Raw genomic sequence first — 18949 nt, forward strand, 5'->3', positions numbered from 1 at the left:
TGTGGAGGGGAGGTGGGATTGCTGTGTGAGCACAGCCTGCAGGAGGCTCCCAGGATGCACCCGGCTCTGTGCGCAAGGAAACGCTCACGCAGTCGGCCTTTGTCGAGCGTCCGGCTAAGGAATAGAGAGAAACTGAACCCTGCCCGTCGGAGGTTTGTGGCCCCGTTGGTGGGACGCTCCACCAGGAGATGGGCCCGGGCAGGTGCTCCCCACGGAAGCCCCCCAAAGGGTCTTACTAGAATTTGTTTCTTTTGCCAAATAAACGTCTCATTTGCAATCCAGGCAGCAAAAAAGACTCCTCTGTAAGCCTCTTCCTGGGCGGGGAGGGGATCACCGTGACTCCAGGGCCACCTCGGGTACGCACTGCAGCGGGAAATGGGTACGCAGCCTCCAGGCCCTCTGCCTCCAGGTCCGCTGCAGAACTAGCCGTTGCAGAAACACCAAGTTTTAAGACTGGAGCTGAGTTTGAAATGAACACTTGGCCTCCTAGGCCTGAGCTGGGTAACTCAGCCCCACGGCAAGGAGCTGCCCGTGGGAACACCGCTCCAGGGACCCAGCCTTCCCGGGTGTGTCTGTCCTCAAGAATTTTCTATCATCATTTGTAAAAGAGGAAGCTTTTTAGGAACCAGAATTGCTTTCTGCGGATCATTTGCCCTGACGTTTGGTACGTCGTTGCTGCTGTGGGTGAGCACTCATTACGAGGTGGCCGGTCCCGACAGGCTTCTAGAAATGTGAGGTCGGGGAGATGCTCCCGGGGCCTCCCTCCGGTCAGTGTGGCGTGAGGCACCCGTGCGTTTGGCTGCTTCTCTGGTTCTACTGGGTTCCCCGTTGGGAATCACTGCCGCCCTCCATAACATGAAGCCTGGGATCTGCACGGACCCTAAGCAAGGGGAGCTCTTTCCCTGACTCAGACCGTTTGATATGGTTTGACCCAAGAATCGTGACTTTGGAACCGTTTAAAGAGGGCGACATCATCGTAGTGTTCTACTCGGCTGGGCAGCAAATAAGATGTTCACGTTCCTCACGTGAGGGTAGTTCATTGGTGTTGAGCTTTGAGGGAGTCTGGGAAGTAGCGTCTAAGCAAGGTAGGGACGTAATGTCGGCTCATTTTTTAGAAGGAGGAACCAGAGCGGGGGGAAGAGCATCTCTGTTTTTTTCTGCCTGTTCCTTCCTGCCGAGACATCATCGGGGTTTGGAAAGACTATAGTGTGGATTTGGTCATTCAGGTCACCGCTCCCCTCACACCTCACCTTCCTTCAGCTGCTCTCAAAGGTCAAGGGCATCCTACAGATGAGCCAGCGAGTAGAGACCGTCTCTGGGGCCTCTGAGCCCCCAGGACACTGAGATGTCCAGCCAAAACCTGGGAGGGGTTTGTGGACCAGATGCAGCATCCGGACTGCATGTGATGGGCCGCACATGGAGGTGCCCACCAGTCCCCTGCCCAGACCAGACCGGACCAGACCGGACCGGACGGGCCCCAGTCTCCGGTCCATTCGCCATATCACATTCAAAAGCATGTAAAGGTGAGTGGTGGTTTTGTATAAAATTGTAACATGAGGGGCACCTGGTGGCTCAGTGGTTGAGCATCTGCCTTCAGCCCAGGGCATGATCTCAGGGTCCTGGGATCGAGTCCCGCATCGGGCTCCCTGCATGGAGCCTGCTTCTCCCTCTGCCTACGTCTCTGCCTCTCTGTCTCTGTGTGTCTCATGAATAAATAAATTTAAAAAAAAAAATTTTTTTTAAAATCTTAAAAAAAGAAAAGATTCTGTTTTCTAGATCTGCCTGACTATAGTAAGTAAAGATAAACATCATGAGAAATGGTTCTGGGGGGAAGTACAGCATAGGTGGGGCGACCGTTTAATTTCACCAATAAATTATTGTTTAAGCTACAACCCTTCAGGTGTGGACCGGGGACGCCAGTAGGGGTTCCACTGGGACAAGTGTCAAGCAGCACTCTCCTGGACCACCCGGTGCTCCGGGGGCAGAGCAGGGAGAGACGGAGGGAAGAGGGGAAGGGCGGGGAAGGGGGAGGGCGCAGGGCAAGGCGGCCACGAAGGCCGAGGTACCAGGGTCCGAGATGCAGTTGAGCTGGGCAGCGGGTCTGGACCTGCCATGTGCTGGAACCCGGGAGGGGATATCGGGTCATTCCGCGGCTGCCGTTTGCCCTTTGCCTGGACTCCCAGGGGGAAGAGGAAAAGCACCCGGTGTCTCTGAGTGCACCTCCCACGCCTGCCCCCACCTCTCCCGTGGTCCAGGTGAGCCCACGAGCTGTCCCTTGGCCCAGCGTTGAATGGAAGCTCAGGCTCCTCTGCGGGGTGGTGCTAACACCACGGAGAGACTAATTTGCTGCCTTCGAGAGCTCACCACTGGGATTGGGCCATAATTGCATGCAGGAGTCAGGGGAGACAAGTGGAGGCGAGGCAGCTGCCCCCCAGGAGTGTAAACGCTTGGTTTTCACCATTGATTTTTGCCGGGTCCCAGAAACGCCCAAGCGCCCCTCTCACTGCGTGTTAACCGCACGTCAGCACTTCGGCAGAGCTGCTCCCCGTCAGCCCCTGACCGGAAAGGCGACCGTGCGCTTTGGTGCATGCCGAGAGCCAGCAGATGGCCCGTGCGGGGCAGCCGGGCCTCCCCAGGCCGAGGTGCAGGGCTCAGAAAATGCCCTCCGTGCCCGCCAGATGGGCTCGCGGGTACGTCCGGAGCAGGATCCCCCGAAGGTCCTGGGAGAGATCAGCAGGAGCCGCGGGTGACGGCGGCACAACCCACCTCTGGGAGGGGGAGGGAAACTGAGGCCCATCCTGCGGATTTGCCCCTGCGGCCTGGCCTTGGCATTAAAAGATGGAGAAGGCCGTGGGCAGTTGATGTGAGCTCGGGACGCTTTTGGGGAGTGGCCCTCGCCCCTCATCTTCACGCGTCTGGGCTTGCGCAGCCCGGCTCAGTGGCCAGCGGCTCAGCTGTGAAGGATGCTGGGGGGTCCCCGTTGGTGGTCTCCGTGGACGAGTCTCGGGCCTTCCCCCAGGGGTATACGGCCTGGAGGGCTGACCCTGCTGCAGCACAGGGCCGGGCACCCTCTGAGGCGTCTGCGGCCACCGGAACGCGCAGGCACCTCTGGACCTTGCATCCTCCTCGCCTTCATTCTGACACCGGGGCCCTGGTGCCCCCTCGCACCGGCCCTGCCCCGCGAAGCTCCGCAGCCCGGCTGTCCACCTGGCTTCCAGTTTCGTCTCATGACGGACAGTCTGGGTGGCTCCCAGCGGTGTGCTCCGCATCACTCCGCAGCCGAGGGATGGCCGCCCCGCGCCTGCCCCCAGATTCGCTGATACGACTTCACGCCCCCCAGACTCCGTGAGCGCCCACGCTCGGCCACTGGCGTCCTGCTAATTCCAAAGCCCACTTGCCACGTGGGCCCCGCTCAGGGCTCTCTGCAGCCGGCCCGCCTGCGCCCCGCCTCTGCCTCCTCCCACTGGCTCCCCTGTGCCCCTGCGCCGTCCGTCTCCACCATACGGGCCGTCCAGCCGTCTCCCGGGTGGCTGCACCCACATGTGTGGCCTCGGGCTGCTCTCCCCCCACCCCACCCTCCCTTCGCCGTCCTCCTCCCGCAGGGCCCAGTGAGAAGCCCCCATCTCGGGAGAGCTCCCCAGAGCCTCGGTGGTCCTCACCGTGCCCCCCGCTCCTCAGCGCTGACTGCTCTGAGGTCACGCAGGTCATGACCCAGGGGACAGGTGCTTCCTGCCTGTGCACGTCTCCCCTGCCGGGGCTCATTGCTCTTTCAGGATGGCGCTAAGCATCGTCTCCCCCGTCCCAGCCTCACGAGGCCTGGGGGCCGCGCATGCAGCCCTCGCTCCAGCCGTCATCCCGCTCTGGGTCTCTCAGGACGCACTGGGGTTTTGAAGGTTGGGTTACTTTTAAATGACGGCACCAAGTGACGGGAGGAAGCAGGGGGAGCTGCCCGTAGCCTTGGGGGTGAAGCCACATCGCGCGTTTTTCTGGGGACATGCATGCTTCTGTTGCACCGCGGGGTGCGCGAGAAGGTGGGGAATTGTGCAACTCCAGGTCCCACCACTTCCCAGCCAGGTGACTCTGCCTGACGTAGTTAAAGCTCCGGTTTGCTCATCTGGGGGTGGCGGCGGCGGGGGCAGCTTTAGAAGCCAGAGGATGTGTCCTGACTCGGGACGGGAGCGTGCCGGGCAGGAAGAAGGCCACCCCTGCCCTACGTGCTCACAGCTGGACGCCGTCCCGGGCCCTTAGCTCCTTGCGGTTTATGGGCCGGTGCGTGCCCTCGGCCATGATGGAGAACGTGACTTTGCTTTTCTGTTCTGCGGTGCAGAAGATCGGCGTGGGGAGCCCGATGGCCGCGGGGCAGCAGGTGGCCAGATGGGAGCCAGCGGCGAGTACACCTGGGCGTCGCGGCTTGCGCACCGAGGAGTGGTCGCGGCGGTCCGGCGTCGGCTGCCGAAGCAGCGCTACTAGAGGCCTCGGGCTTCTCCTTGTAACGTGGCCGTCCCCGTGCGTCCTCCCCGGCGTGCCCCACCGGTGTCTCACCCCCTTGCTGTCTGTCTCCCCACGCTCCCTCGTCACTTGGGGCCCCTCCAGTCCTCTAAGCTCCTGAGACCCTCGGGGACGGTGCCTGGCCCCCGCCTTTGTAATTCCTGAGTCATGAAACAGCCCGTAGGGAAAAGTTTGGCCGCTTGGTACGCAGCCAGCCCCCCGCTGGGTCACCCCCTCCTCTGGGGATTCACAATGTACTTCCACGTTCGCGACAATCCCAATCTTCCCCTTAAACACCGCAGGGCACCCAGACTCCTGCGTTGGTGCTTCAACCCCGTGCAGACTGTCTCCCCCCACCTCCCCCCCCCCCCCCCCCCCCACCTCACAGTCCACAGTCACATTTGGCAGAGGCTGGATTCCAGCTCCAGCACGTCCGGTCCCTCCGGCACAAACAGCCTGAACACTTCTTCCTCGGTGCACAGGCCTCCCCGGCGGCGCTGCGACGAGTGTGGAAGACACGACATCGCGGGTGTCTCTTCCTGGGGGTTTTGATCGTGGGGGAACGCGCAGTCGTATAGGTTTTCAGGTGAATGGAGGCAGGCTCCCCAGGGCTTTCACACCAGAGAGGGAATGAATGGTTCCAGTTATCAAAGAGCTTGGGCTGCCCTTTTTTTTTTTTTTCTTTTTTTTTTTCTTTTTGGCTAGGTCTGCAGCCTGACTTGGATTAAAATTTCTCTTACAGTTTTGGAAATGTCAGAGTAATGTTTGCCTGCCTGCCTTCCACCCGCCATCCAGCCGTCATCCCCCCAAGACGACGGGAAAGGGGTGCCGTGGGCTTCTTCAACTGCGATGAGCCTCAGCATCCCCCCTTACCCTGCAGAAACCCCGTCCCGCTATTTGTTGCCTATTTCTACTGTAGGGTCCTTCCCACGAGTCTCGGCCTCCTGGGGCTGGGTCCAGAGCCCGCGTGGGGTCCCCAGGGAGCCGTGGAGGCGTCGGTGTGTCCTCAGCTCTGGGGTATCGGAACCGTCAGCACCTGGCCGCTCTCCGCTCCCTGAGGTGCTTGGACCCGCATCCTTCATCCTGCCGAGTGCTTTTTGTTCGATGCGGCGACGGAGGGACAGACCCGGGCTGGCTTCATTCAGGCCACATTCTCTGCCAGCAGCCTCGGTTTTCCCCTTTTATAAAACGAGAAGGATGCACTGAAATGTCTTTCCTAACGTCAGCAAACAGTTGCAGATCCTGTTAGAATCATTGCAGAGCCTCGGGGGTAGGGGACCCACGGGGGCATCTTTCCTCCGGCCCGAGGTCCCCGACGGCGAATCTGACTTACCGGGTCCCAGCTTGATCGCCTCCTTCCGTGGGGGAACTTGCTGCTTCCAAGTAGCCCATTAGTTTCTTTTCTGGACAAAGCTCACTGGAGTGTTTTTCTGTATATTGAATTTAAACAACCCGCTTCCCCGTGGTTTCTCCGCGTCCTCCCCGCGGGGGTCCTTCGGAGACTCAGTCGCAGGGAGGCTCTCATTCCCTTTGAGGCCTCTCTGGTGCGGGCTCATACCACCTCCCATCTCCTCCCCCCAAGGAAGGGCATTGACTTCTGAACGTCAACAAGTAGGAAACGCGGGTGGAAGGCCTTGGCTGTTGACGCAGACGCCCGGAGGCAGGAAGAGGGCCTCCCTAGAGCAAGGCCGCGCAGACACACGTCTTCCCTGGGGAGCCAGGGTCCCGGTTCATAGCTGCCCGTGTCCCACCCAGCCTCCCGCGCCGGCCTCGCCCCCGCAGGGACACGGAGCGTGGGCAGACTCCGCGGGGCCCAGTCTCCGGTCTCGCTCTGCGCACGCAGCTCAGGAGCGTCGCGTAAAGACTAGCAAGGGTCATGCCCTGGCTCGGGGCACAGGGACCAGCACGGTTCCAGGATGCCTGGGCCCACGGGAAGGAGAAAGGCACGGAAGAGGAAGGCTTGGGAAAGCCAGTATCTGGAGGACACGCTTGAGCTTGTTGGGAGCCGCCCGGACTCAGGGACTCTGAGATCCCCGAAAGCAGCGGTGAGCGCCAGGTCTGGCCGCATGGACCACGCGCCCCTGCTTGCCCTCCTCCCTTGTCCTGTCGCCATCTCCACTGGAAGGAAAGCAGCTACTTTTCCGTGGCTGCGTCATCGTTCCTGGCGGAGGGGCTGGCGCGGCCATCTCAGACCGTGGACCCCACGGAAGACGGGCGTCCGCAGCTCCCAGCAGGGATGCGCACGTCGGGCTGGTCTTTTCCAGGCCTGGTGCTCCAGAGCTGCCTTCACTTCTCCCTGCCGGTCTGACGGGGCCTGTGCCTTCAGCTTCCCGGCCAAGGCTGGGCGGTGCATTTTCACATCTGTTGGCTCTGGGCTGGGAGTCGAGGCCGTCGGGCATTTCTCACGGCCTTGGGTATGTCTCTCCGTGGCTGCTCTGAGAACGTTCCGCCTCTCTGGTCACCTGAAAGTTAACTTTTATACTGGAATGCAAGTGAACTGAAACCCTAGATGCCTCTGGGGTGCGCCTGGGCTGATCTCCAGGGATTTGGAAAAACTGGAGCTTTCCGTGCCCGGAGTTGCGGTGTAGGGCAGTCGTCCTGTAGTGGCTTCCGGGCCCCGCGAGCCTGGCCCACTAGGAGGTCCGGGGGGCAGGGGTCCTAGCACTCGCTACGAAGAAGGGCCCAGCATCTCGGGGGCGGGGGGGGGCTGGGTCCCCTCCTTCCTGTCTCGGCCGCGGTGCCGGTGCTGCAGCCTCGTGGCCGGTCACACCACAGGCTGGAGTTCCGTGCTGGGGCCGTGCTCACACCCTGCGTGACCGTGAGCCGTTGGCCTTCCTGTGTCCCGGCATTATCTGCAAATCAGAGACTTCCTCGCGGAGGGTGGGGGCCGTGAGGGATGAATAAGGGTTGTCGGGTGCCCGGAACAGCCGCTGGCACAAACGCGGCGTGTAACTATCCGTAAAATAAGTGAAGCCGTCGCGCCAAAATACACAGTGTCCACTGAGAATCTGCATCCGAGAGCCCCTTGCACACCAGACCGTCTGCCTGTGGTTGTTTTTCCTAGCGGGGGTGATTGAAATATGGAACATTATCACGTGAGGTGGAAAAAATGACTTTGCGTGATGCAGGCACATTCTTTTAGAGTCTGGGAGGTGCCGTCACTCCTGGGATGATTTCTTCGGTCACGTGTGGGCCCACATTTCCCGCCCAACTCTTGGACACCTGCTGGATGCACCAACATTTATTTTCTCTTTTTCCTACTTCGGGAGAAAGGCCCTGCCCCTCTTTTCCTCCCACAGAGCTGACAAAGCCGTCCACCTGCACATCTGGCCGCCCCACATCTAGGGACTCTAGCGTCGCTCCGGAAGCATCACTGTCCCTTCCTGGCCAGTGCCCCACGGGAGCAGCCACCTGTGCACCCAGCGGGACCTTGAGCCGCCTCTTCCTTCCCTTCCGTGCTCCCCCCCCCCCCCCAGCTAGCTCCCCGTCCGCACATCCTCATCCCATCAGGCTCCTGGTGTCCATCGGTGGACAGACACACTGACCCTCTGCTTCCACTGCCGGCAGATCTGGGTACGATGCCGTTAGACTCTGTTTTTCCAGAGCTCACGTGGAAGATTTGGTTTATAGAAAGTGGCTACTTCTGTCCTCATTTGATCAGAAAATCCCATTCATCAGAATATGCAGGGTTTTTTTGAAATTTTATTTATTTGCTGGAGACCGAGAGAGAGAGAGAGAGAGAGAGAGAGGGAGAGAGCGAGCGTGGGCAGAGGAGGGGCAGACGGAGAAGCAGCCTCCCCGTCCAGCAGGGAGCCGGCGCGGGGCTCCATCCCAGCCCCCCAGGACGTACACTTTGGGAATTACTCGTGGAATTAAGCAAACTGAGTTACAGTCGTCTTCGGTTTCTTCAGTGGCAACATGAGAATCTTACTGTGCGTCTCCCAGACGTGTTGGAAGACCTGGGGGAGCCTTGAAGAGCCACCTTCCATTCCAGAAGGTTATTTTTATTATTAGACGTTAAGAATTCAACTTTTTGGGCTCTCCTGGATGGCGGGGGCAGCGGCACATCTCCAAGTAAACAGGCAGTGGCGACGGGCAGCGTCTCCCAGGCTCTTCGGCTCCGACCTGGTGCGTCAGGAAGGCTCGTTCGTCATCACCACGGCGAAGGCTGATGCGGTCGTGCCTCCAAAACCTCGCTTTCGTCTGTGGCAGTTGAGATCAATGAAGAACGGGGGCGCCCGGGTGGCTCAGTTGGTGAAGCGTCTGCCTCGGGCTCCGGCCATGATCCCGGGGTCCTGGGATCAAGTCCCGCATCGGGGGGGGGTCCCTGCTCAGCGGGGAGCCTGCTTCTCCCTCCCCCTCTGCTGCTCCTCTCTCTGTCAGATAAATCTTTAAAAAATTTATAAGTTAATGGAAAACAGAAATATGCTTTGTAATAATAACAGTAACAAGAAAAACTTACACTTAGTGATCATGCACCGTGTGCCAGGCACCCTTCATGGTACTTGGATGCTTAATTATCGTGGCCCCACGAGGCTAATTCTGTTTCTATGCCCGTTTTACAGGTGAAGGAGCAGAGACACAGGCAAAAACACACGCCTGGGGTATCCCAGCCTGTAAATGTGGGGCGTGAGTTCGAATCTAGGGGCTGCTCCTCATTGCTGGGCTGCTCTGTCTCTGTCCCCCGTCCATTTTACAGAATTTGTGCAAAATGAGCAAATGGAGGAGGCAGGCCCCAAGCCTCGCCCACATGCTCTGTGCTGCGGTGCTGCGTCCCCCGGTGAGGATGGTCTGTGTGTGTCGGGGCCACGGGTAAACCCTTTCCCTCCTCGGCCGCCCTGGCCCTGCCCGGCCTGTGCTCAGGGAGCAGCCCTCCCTGACCCTCCTCCCTTTTCTGGGTTGGAACCGTTGCTGCACCCCGGGTACGGATACGTGGCCACGGTCAGGAGTCAGGGAGGGAGTGTGGGGACGGTGCCTTCTTGCAAATGGAGCAGCGCTCTCTGAAGATGCGATTCCAAGCCATCCTTTGTGACTGCTGATGGGTGCTGGGTGCCTCCCGCTGCCGCGCGCCGGGTGCTGTGCGTCTGGGACCGCTGGCCGCGGAGCCAAGGCCTGCCCTTGCTGCTGCTGCTGCTGCTGCTGCTGAAAGACGGGACTGGGGCTGAGAACCCCATCGAGGCTGCGAGCACGCCCGGCTGGCCACGGCCTGTGTGTCCCCTTCCCGCGTGAAGGCCGTGTGTCTGGAAGTGAGTGGGGATGGGGAAGGACGGGGGAGAGCGACCTTCTCCAGCTGGTTCAGGTTCCGATTCTGGGGCGATGGAGCGAGGCGAGGCGAGGCCGGCCCTTTGGTAACTAGGTTGCCTGCGGCAGAGAGAGGCTGCTGTCCCCGCCGCGGAGGAGGACGGTCTGATGGAACAGGTGGGCATGAGGGAGAGCGCTCACTGTGGCCACTCCGGAGGGCGGGCTGCAGCGAGGGGCCCGGTGCACCCCCGAAGGGTGGCCCCAACCCTTGCCAGCCGCAGACTTTAGGCCTCGGCTGGCTGTTTACTTGCAGCTCCCAAGTGGTGCAGCCCTGGGGCCCTGGGGCCCTGGAGCCCTGGGGTCCTGCCGCCCTGGGGTCCTGCCCTCCTTCCTGCCTGTAGCTCGAGGACAGAGCCACGCCTGGGGCGGTGTGAGGCCCCCTTCGATCTCGCTTCACCCCGATCTTTCGCACCCATTCCGGCCCGCTCCCCTCCCCACACCCTGGAACTGTACGCACAGGAGCGTTCGTTCAGGTTCTCCAAGGCTCCGGCCTGGACCCAGTACCCCAGACTCCTCTGCCTCCACTGCCCTCCTCCTGCCCCCAGCTCCACGTTGAAGTTCTCCTTGTTCTATGAGCCGAGCTCAGGCGCAGGTGCAGGCACGTCCGCGACCTTCCCTGTGCATACTCCGCCCTGAAGCTGGAGTCGCCTCCCCTTCGCTCTGTCCCTGAAGCTCCTGCTTGTGCTCTGTGGACGCGCTTGCTGCCTCTTGCTCTGGTGTCTGCCCCGCCCAACGGCCACGGCCTTGAAGGCGAGAAGGTCCATGTCCCTCATCTCTGTGCCCTACTCCCAGCCGCTCTCCGCCTGGCAGTTGATCAAAGACAACAGGCTGCACAGCCCCTGTCCCTCGGGAGCCAGCTCCAGCGGCTCCGTGGAGGTGCTGCTGGCTGCGCCCTGCCCAGGTGGGAACACTGGAGCCTACCCAGCAGCCCTCCCAGAGGGACCCAGGGGTCTACCTGGAGCTCCTGGGATTCGGGTGCATCACTCTGAGTATTCGCCGAGGTGGCAGGAAGGCGGGAGAGACCCACACGTGGCCAAAAGGCATGTGAAATGACGCTCAACCTCCTCCGTCATCAGGAAACCGCGACTCCCTGCCACGGCGCGATGGCACTGCAGGCAGCGGCTGCGACGAGAGACGGTCACGGTGGCGGCAAGGACGTGGAGAAGTCGGGGCCGTCGCGACCTGCCGGCCGGAACACCCAGCGCCGCGATCCCCTCGGAAAGCGGCCCGGCTCTCCCTCAGAGTCGAGCACCGAGCTCGCATGTGGCGCTGCCGTCCCACCCCCCGGCAGACGCCCGAGAGAACGCGCACGGGGGCCCATCAGAAACCCGTACGCACGTGTGCACGGAGCAGCGTTCCCGGTGAGCGCCGGGGCGGCGGTCAGGACGCGGCATATTCACGGACGGCACCTTGTCTGACCGCGGAGCGGAGCAAAGTTCTGACACGCTGCAGCGTGGAGGAGCCTGAAGCCGCTCTTCTAAGGCCCCCGCCTCCGTTGACGTGGAACGTCCAGAAGAGCCCCAGAGGGTTGCGTGGAGGCTGGTGACTGAGGGTCACGGGGCTTTCTCAGGCGGTGCAAATGTTCCAGGGTGGATGGTGCCGATAGGTGCGTAGCTCCGTGAATGTGATAAAAGCCATGAACGGAAGAACCCGTCGTGGCTGAGTTTCATGGTGGTGGAGCCGTCATCATCGAAACAAAGTGAGGAGGAGGAGTCCTGCCTGCTGCGGTCCGCCGGCGCCCTTGCCCCTGGAAGGAGCCGGGATAGCAGCCCGCCCTCCGCCTGCATCTCTCCAGGATGCAGGAAACACAAGCACTGACAGGTCCGTATGAGGCCATTTTTTAAGAATTTTATTTCACCTTTATGAGTCAGCTGCCCTGTTACGTTCCAAGACTCGGCTTGCTGTTGGATTCCTTTGCTGGCCACCGGGACACGACGGCTCTAGTAATCTTCGGTGCTGGTGGTCGCTTCGTCGCTAAAGAGTCAATTAAAAGGACTTAGAACTGCCAAGAGCTCGGGATGCAGCGCAAGTGGGGAAGACACTCAAGGGTGCAAGCCGTGGACCCGTATCCTGAGGGTTTGGCCGACGCCTGGTCTCTTATCAGAAGACAGGCAGGGTTCGGTTGGCCAGGAAGAGAGGACATTTGAGGTCAGGGCATCCCGGGTGCTTTGGGGCACTGTGAGAGCTCAGTCCAGGGTGCTGGCGTAGACAGAGCAAGGGTCAGGCATGGAGCACCCCACGAATCACACAGAGCACCTGGACGTTGCCTAGTCGTGGGCAGGGAGGCCTGGCTTCACCTTCCCGTTCGGAAGGTCACGTTGGCCGCGTGATGGAGACCAGGTTGCAGAGGAGTGAAGACGTGAATGCCCGGGCTGGGGACGAGGTTTAAGGAGGGGGAAGTGGTAGGCGGGTGAGAGCGCCACAGGTCAGGGATGCCACCCAGGGCTCTGGCCAGCACCTTCCAGCTGGTGATGGTACCTGCTAGTCAGCGGGAGGTGCTGGTTGGTCCTCCGCCTCCCGGGTGGGGGGGGGGTGGTTTACACACTGAGCCACCAGCCCTGGACCCTATGCCAGAAAGCAACCGTGGTCACTGGATCCAGCACCGGCCAGCAGTGAGGCACGTGCGTGCTGGCTTCAGCGGTCCCGACCCAGCCCACAGGTCCTGGCAGGCCTGGACTCCTGCCCACACGTGGCCCCAGGTCCACCGGCTCTTGGTACAAGCAGGTGGGCTTGCTCATCTGCAGGCCTCCTTCCGGCTCTGATGCTCTGTCGTTCTTCATGGTGGCAGATGACGCACTTGCACGAGTCCCCCTTCGATGATGTACATGGTCATTTCACAGATGCTTCAGAATCCATTTCTGGTCCTGTCCTCCCTGGTAGAGGATTCCTGGAGCTTAGATGTCAGTCTTGCTGTCACACCTGCCTTCCCAAGGCCGCTCTTTCAAGCACCAATCTCCGAACGTTTGGATTTACTGGGAAGCGGTCGGAGAGGGGTTTTCCTAAAGCAAAGGCTTCTTCTCGGAGGCGATGCTCACCTGGGGTGCTTCACATTTCCCCACGTGTACATCTCAGGCCCGCCTCATTTCATTTCTTGGCCTGGTTCGGAAGATCCACACGGAGAACTTTCTGCCTGTTTGGTGGCTGCCCTGAGTCGCAAGGGCTCCCTCTGCTTCCCGGTGGGGTTTTTGGCCCCTCTGCTTTATGGCTTCGTAACTGCATCCCAGCCAGGCAGCAGAATCCAGTCCTCTGCCACCAGATTCCCAGTGTTTTTCCACTGGGCGAGCAGGGCAGCCTGAGGGTCCCCGCGGCGGAGGCAGCGTGGTGTGGTTGTTGAAGTGTTTCTCCAGGGGGAGCGGAGTTGGCGTCCGACGAGGGAGGGAGGGACCTGCTACCCTGCCTCACCTCTCTCTCGAGAATGCACATTCCGTCCCTGCGAGCTTCCTTGCCTGGAGGCTGCTCCGTCCTGTGGGGCCTTTGCCAAGATTATCGCAGAACTGAGGAACGTCAGAGCTGGAAGGCCCAGCCCCAACCCGCGAGCTCTTCCCTGCAGAGTGGGGATTGGATCTCGAGCACCGTTGTGTCCCCAGCGCTCGACATGACCTTGGCACACAGTCTCCGTGGACGGTCCCCGCGTGACTGAGCGGCCGAGCTGGTTTCCCAGGCAGGGGACGGCCCCCGACCTGCCTTTACCAGGTGGCCCAAGCTCTTAGTGCCTTGGGCTCCGCGTTCCTGGGGACCCAGCGTGGCTGCGGCCAAGGCCTGCATGGTGCCGAGGGGATGGGTGGATGAACGCAGGCCTGACGCCCCTGCGCGTCGCTGCTGCCGCTTCCGTGGGCCTGGCCCTGGCGGCCTTTCACACGACCCCTACCCTGCCTGGCTGCGCGAGGCGGCCTCACCTCCGTGAATTAGGTGTAAAACCCCACTCATTGGAAAAACAGAAAAGAAAAAGAAAACGGCGTCAACTTGCTCAGGGGAGATCTGTGATGGACAAAAATCTAAAAATAGTCATATGGGGGGCACCAGGGGGGCTCAGCGGTTGGGCTTTGGTCCAGGGTGTGACCCCGGGGTCCTGGGATCGAGTCCCACGTCGGGCTCCCTGCATAGAGCCTGCTTCTCCCTCTGCCTGTGTCTCTGCCTCTCTCTGTGTCTCTCATGAATAAATAGATAAAATCTTTAAAAATAAAATCTATATGGGGGTGTGTGTGCGAGATGTGGCTGTTCTCGCCACTGGCGTGTTTCGTTTGCTGACGGTGGAGCAGTCATTCCTGGAGGGTGTTCTGCGGTGCTCCCCGGGGTCTTTCCCCGTGGCCCCGGGGGTGGTTGTGGACTTGCTAATGGCTGCTTGAGTCAAAATCCTAATTCACATACTTTTATTGATTGAGTCGTACCTTAGCCCCCACCCAGTTGTGAAGGTTTCGTGTAAGTATGTGTAGACAGAGTGAGTGGGGTGGGGACGGGCAGAGGGAGAGGGAATCTTTTATTATTTTTAAAGACATTTTAAAGATTTCATTTATTTTACTTATTTGAGAGAAAGAGAGAGAGCTTGCAAGCATGGGGAAGGGCAGAGAGAGAGGAAGAGGGAAAGAATCGCAACTGGACACTGTTCTGAGCGTAGAGCCCAGTGCAGGGCTTGATCTCAGGCCCCTGGGACCAAGGCCTGAGCTGAAACCCAAAGCCAGACGCTGCCCAGGCACCCCAACTGGCAAATATTTTTTTTTAAAGATTTTATTTATTTATTCATGAGAAACACAGAGAGAGAGAGAAGCAGAGGCACAAGCAGAGGGAGAAGCAGGCTCCATGCAGGGAGCCCGACACAGGACTCGATCCCGGGACCCAGGGTCACGCCCTGGGGTGAAGGCGCCAACTGCTGAGCCCCCCGGCTGCCCTGGCAAACACTTTTAAGGTGGCATCTAATAAAGGAGAGCTAGGCAATGCTAATAAATAATAAATACATAAATGAATGAATGAATGAATGGGTGAATGAATGAATAAAATTAAAAGATGCAAAAAGAGCAAGTGAAAAGTTGGATGTCGTAGTTGCTTTGACTGAAGATTCACCTCGGCAGTCGTTAGCATCTTCAAGGCCAAGAAAGAAAATACACACGGCGACGCGTGTGGCCCGTTTGGCAGCAGGGGCCCGGGCGCCCAGTCAGAGGCCCCCGCCGGCTCCCATCCAGCCGCAGCTGTGGTGAAGTCCTGGGAGAGCTGATGGGCCCCGGGGACCTGTCCGCACCCGCCGCGGGCGCCCCGGTGACCAGCCCAGGGGCCGGAGAGGCTGAGCACCCCCCTCCCCTCGCCCGTGCAGCCTGGGAACTGGGGCGGGTGCTCTGTTCGGGGGGGGGTTCCAGGAGACACCCGCACCCACGTCTGGGTCCCGGCCGGAGTAAGCACCCACGCCGACGGCAGCCGTGCGGTGACGGGCCCTGGGTCGGCCTCTCCCTTTCCGTCCCTTCCTCCCTTCTCCTGCCTCCTAGGATCACCCCACACTCTGTGCACCAATCCCTTGTCTCAGGCTGTGCCCGGCCCGCCCGCCTGCCCCCGTCCCACAGCACGTGGTCAGGATACAGGCAGAAGCGGCGCGCAGGGGACCAGGAGCCTGACGGCCGCCGTGGCCGGGCTGCGGGGACCACACTGGGCTGTGCCCGGCTTCTCCTGGTGTCAGCCGGGGGCCCAGCTTGGGGCTTGAACACCAAGTCCCAGTGTCCCGTGTCCACTGGGCACTGTCGTCCGTTTCCCCGGCCCCGTCCGGGCGCTCAGGGCTCGTGCGCCCTCGGGGCCGTGCTCGCTTAGCCCCGGCCCCAGGGGCTGGCTGTATCCAGGCCCCAAGGACGGCCCCCATAATTCCGTTTTCACCTGTGGACAGCCCACCCGAGCCGGAGTGAGCAGCTCCTGGTTGTGCCGCCACGTCAGGGCAGGACCGAGGGGAAAACGCGTGGTTTGGGCTCTTTGTCTTGCCCACGGCTGCCCTGTTTCCAGTGTTTTCTGGTTCGAGACTCTGCGGTCCGACCCGTGCATACGGACAGAAGCTGCTGTGTCCGCTGGAGCTTTCCCTATGCGGGGCTCAGCCCCCGGCCCCAGACGGGCGTCATCACAGCCCTTTGGTCCGCCCCCCTCCTGCCCCTGGCCACAGATTCGGACTGCGGGCACCTCAGCCCGTTTCACCCCAGATTTCACTTGCAGAGTGATGTCGTTCCTTCAGTTTGTTGGAATGAATTGCATGAGGCCGCCTGGGGCCATCTGGTACTACCGGGGATCCGATGCCCCGGAATCCTGCCCCCCGGCCCGGCCCGCGGAGTGCTCCACACACCCCTTGTGGGGACCGTCCTGCTGAGAACCCTCCTGTCCGCAGGCTGCCTCCCGCCTCCATCCTGAGCCCCGGGGGGACGTTGACAGGAAGGAAGGGAGCCCAGGCCCCAACTTTCCCCCCTTCCCCTCATCCTTCACCTTTGTGGGACTGTTCTGGTCAGAGTCGTGACCGATGAAGCGAAAAGCATCATTCTTCAGGACCCAGACTCAATAGCACTGCAACTTTCCATCAGCACCGTGCCATTGGGGCGCCCGGGTGGCTCAGGGCTTGAGCGTCTGCCTTGGGCTCAGGGCATGACCCTGGGTCACAGGATCGAGTCCCGCATCGGGCTCCCTGCACGGAGCCTGCTTCTCCCTCTGCCTGTGTCTCTGCCTCTCTCTGCGACTCTCATGAATAAATCAATCAAATCTTTAAAAAAACAAACAAACAAACAAAATGTCCTGCTGCTCGTCCTGTTCTTGGGGAAGAGTTTATTTGTGTGGCTCTGGTACCAGTGTCTTCCTTGCTGCGTGGTCACGTCTACACCCATCTTCTCTCTCCTTCCAGGCTCTTAGCTTCCTGCAGGCAGGGACCGGCCCCATGAGTAACTTCTTAGCAAACTGTAGGACGGGCATGGATCCGGGGCTGGCCTAAAGGAAGCTGGGACGCCTCCTGTTCCTCCTGCCCCTGTCTGCTGCTGCCTACTCCGGACAACCCGTGGCTGCCCGCTCGCCCTGCATCATTGATAGGAAATGCAGATGTGGCTTACGTCCAGGAAACGGTGGTTCCCGTGCTGGCTCCCACTGCAGCCCTTCTGGAGCCAGCGCCTCCCACACTCGAGTCGGCTCCAGGGCAAGCCGGGGCCCCGGAGCCTGGCTGTCCTCATCCCCAGCAGGAGGGGCCTCCCCGCGGTGCCGGCGAATGGTTCCCGTCTCCTCCTCCATGGGGCTCCTGCGTCTGGAAACGAGAGGGCTCGTTCTGACGGTGGCTTGGATCCTCGGAGGTACATACTGAGGCGTGCGTCCATTAGTCGGTTTGCCAGGCCCTGCGCCAGGGGCTGGGGACGCATTCGCAAACAAGAGATGCGGCCCCTGCTGCGCGGAGTGCACGGTGCAGCAGGGGGGACAGAGCGGCATTAAACATGACGGGCAGGGCCAAGCCGGAGGGTGTCGAGGCTTGCGCCTGCGGTAAATGCTGACCGTGTCCCTGCAGGTGGGTCCCAGGGCCTGGATTCCCGACCCCCTGCTTTCCCAGAAGCATGTCCGTCCCCAGCCATCCGGTCCGATCCTGGAGAAAGCCTTGGAGTTTGCCCTAAAGCACCTGCAACGTGCGCAGCTAGCATGAGGCACTCTCCTGAGCTCCGGCTCACCCTGGGGCCACTCTGGCCGCCGTCTCTTTTTTTTTTTTTTTTTTTTTTTTTTGGCCGCCGTCTCTTCATCTGCAAATCGAGGGCTGTGGTCTAGGGCCGCATTTCTTAGGGTCAGTTCTGGGGAATACCGATCCCAGGACATGTACTGGAGCAAAGGGCTTCGTGATGGAGTGGGTTTGGGAAAGCGAATACTCCATATGAATATATGAGCTTCACCGTCCTCTTCTAGATTCCCGGAGCACATTAAAGGCCCTCAGAAGTCCGCGAGGACGCCACCCGGCCTGGCTCTCTTGAACCTGGATCACTCGCTTCACGTGGCACCTGCTTTCCCGAGCTCTGAGGCCCCGGGCAGCCGGCTGGGCCGGAGCGCCCTGCGTTCCCTTCCGCCCTGGCACCGTCTGAGCAGGGCGGTGGTGATGCTCTGAGCTGGGGACGGAAGCCCGTGTGGGGCAGTGGCCCTGACCCTGCAGCTCCCGGCCCTCCTTCCCCCTGTGATCGTCCCGCCAGCGTCCAGGGAGACGGCTGACCGAATCTCCAGCCGTGGGTTCCGGAGACATTTTCAGACACCGACCGGCGGTGCCACTGCCTCGGAATCCACAATCACTCGTAACTGGCCTCAGAACGACCAGCTCGCAAAACCATCTGTCACGGGACACTGGAGCAGGACTCAGAGGCCCATTAATCATTCAAGCGACGAGCTTCTTCAGGCCCTGGCCTTGCAGCTTCTGGGGCTCACTCATCCTGGGCCCCCTGACATGTTCCGGGGGCGGGTCCTCGGCTGTGCTACAGACGTCAGTGCCCCCAGTGCTGGCTCCGCAGCCCCAAGCCTCACCCATTGGAGGAGGGACGGTTGGTACAGGTTAATCACGCTCTGATGGCATCGGCTCGCAGGTGGTGGGCGCCCAGCACGTGGCTCTGGCTCTCCGAGGTCGCTCTTGCAGCATCCCTAGCCATTCAGGAAAAAAAAAAAAAAATAGAGGCTTTTTTTTTTTTTTTTTTTTTTTGCAAGTTAGAGGTACCTAAAAATATTGGTCGAATTAGTTCTAGCTGATTAGATCCGATTCTCATTCCCGTTTAGTGGAATTATAGAACGTCGCAGCTGCCTGGGAACATAGAAATCATCTCCTCCAGCTCCAGCATTTTTCAGCGTAGGAAAATGAGACCAGAGCGAAGGGACTCCTTCAAGGTCGCCCAGCTGGTTCGAGGCAGAGCCAGGCCAGTACCCGGGCCCCCTGGCTTCCAGCCCCGTGGCCTTCCCCGCCCGTCCCAGGGCGTCTTCCTGGGGGTGCTGCGGCCCATCCCAGGCACCACCACGTTGGGTGCAGGCGTTCGCTTCCCTCTGTGGCTCTGTGATGCCGGGGGCAGCACGTCTGTCCCGGCCGCCACACCCCTGGGCCGTGAGGTGGATTTGTTGTGTGCCATCAAGAGGGTCGAAATGAAAGAGCGAGCCCCCTCCCCGCTGCTGTCCGCCGCCCCCCGACTTGTGATCAGGGCTGGCCGTGCCC

At 60.6% G+C, this 18949-nt stretch overlaps 1 protein-coding gene across 9 annotated transcripts in view; it reads left to right on the forward strand.

The window, feature by feature from the left end:
• Positions 1-18949, forward strand: part of XXYLT1 (xyloside xylosyltransferase 1) — a 144658-nt gene that overhangs the window by 82377 nt on the left and 43332 nt on the right. The window contains exon 4 of one of the 9 annotated variants that reach the window (XM_072726612.1): positions 4328-4778. The exons of the other annotated variants lie outside the window; for them this stretch is intronic. Coding sequence (XP_072582713.1) covers positions 4328-4493 — 166 coding nt within the window. The 3' untranslated portion in view covers positions 4494-4778. Of the gene's footprint in view, positions 1-4327; positions 4779-18949 lie in introns of those variants that run through there. 9 annotated transcript variants of the gene reach the window in all.

Source organism: Vulpes vulpes, chromosome 1 (assembly GCF_048418805.1).
Source record: "Vulpes vulpes isolate BD-2025 chromosome 1, VulVul3, whole genome shotgun sequence".
NCBI classification, from domain to species: Eukaryota; Metazoa; Chordata; class Mammalia; order Carnivora; family Canidae; genus Vulpes; species Vulpes vulpes.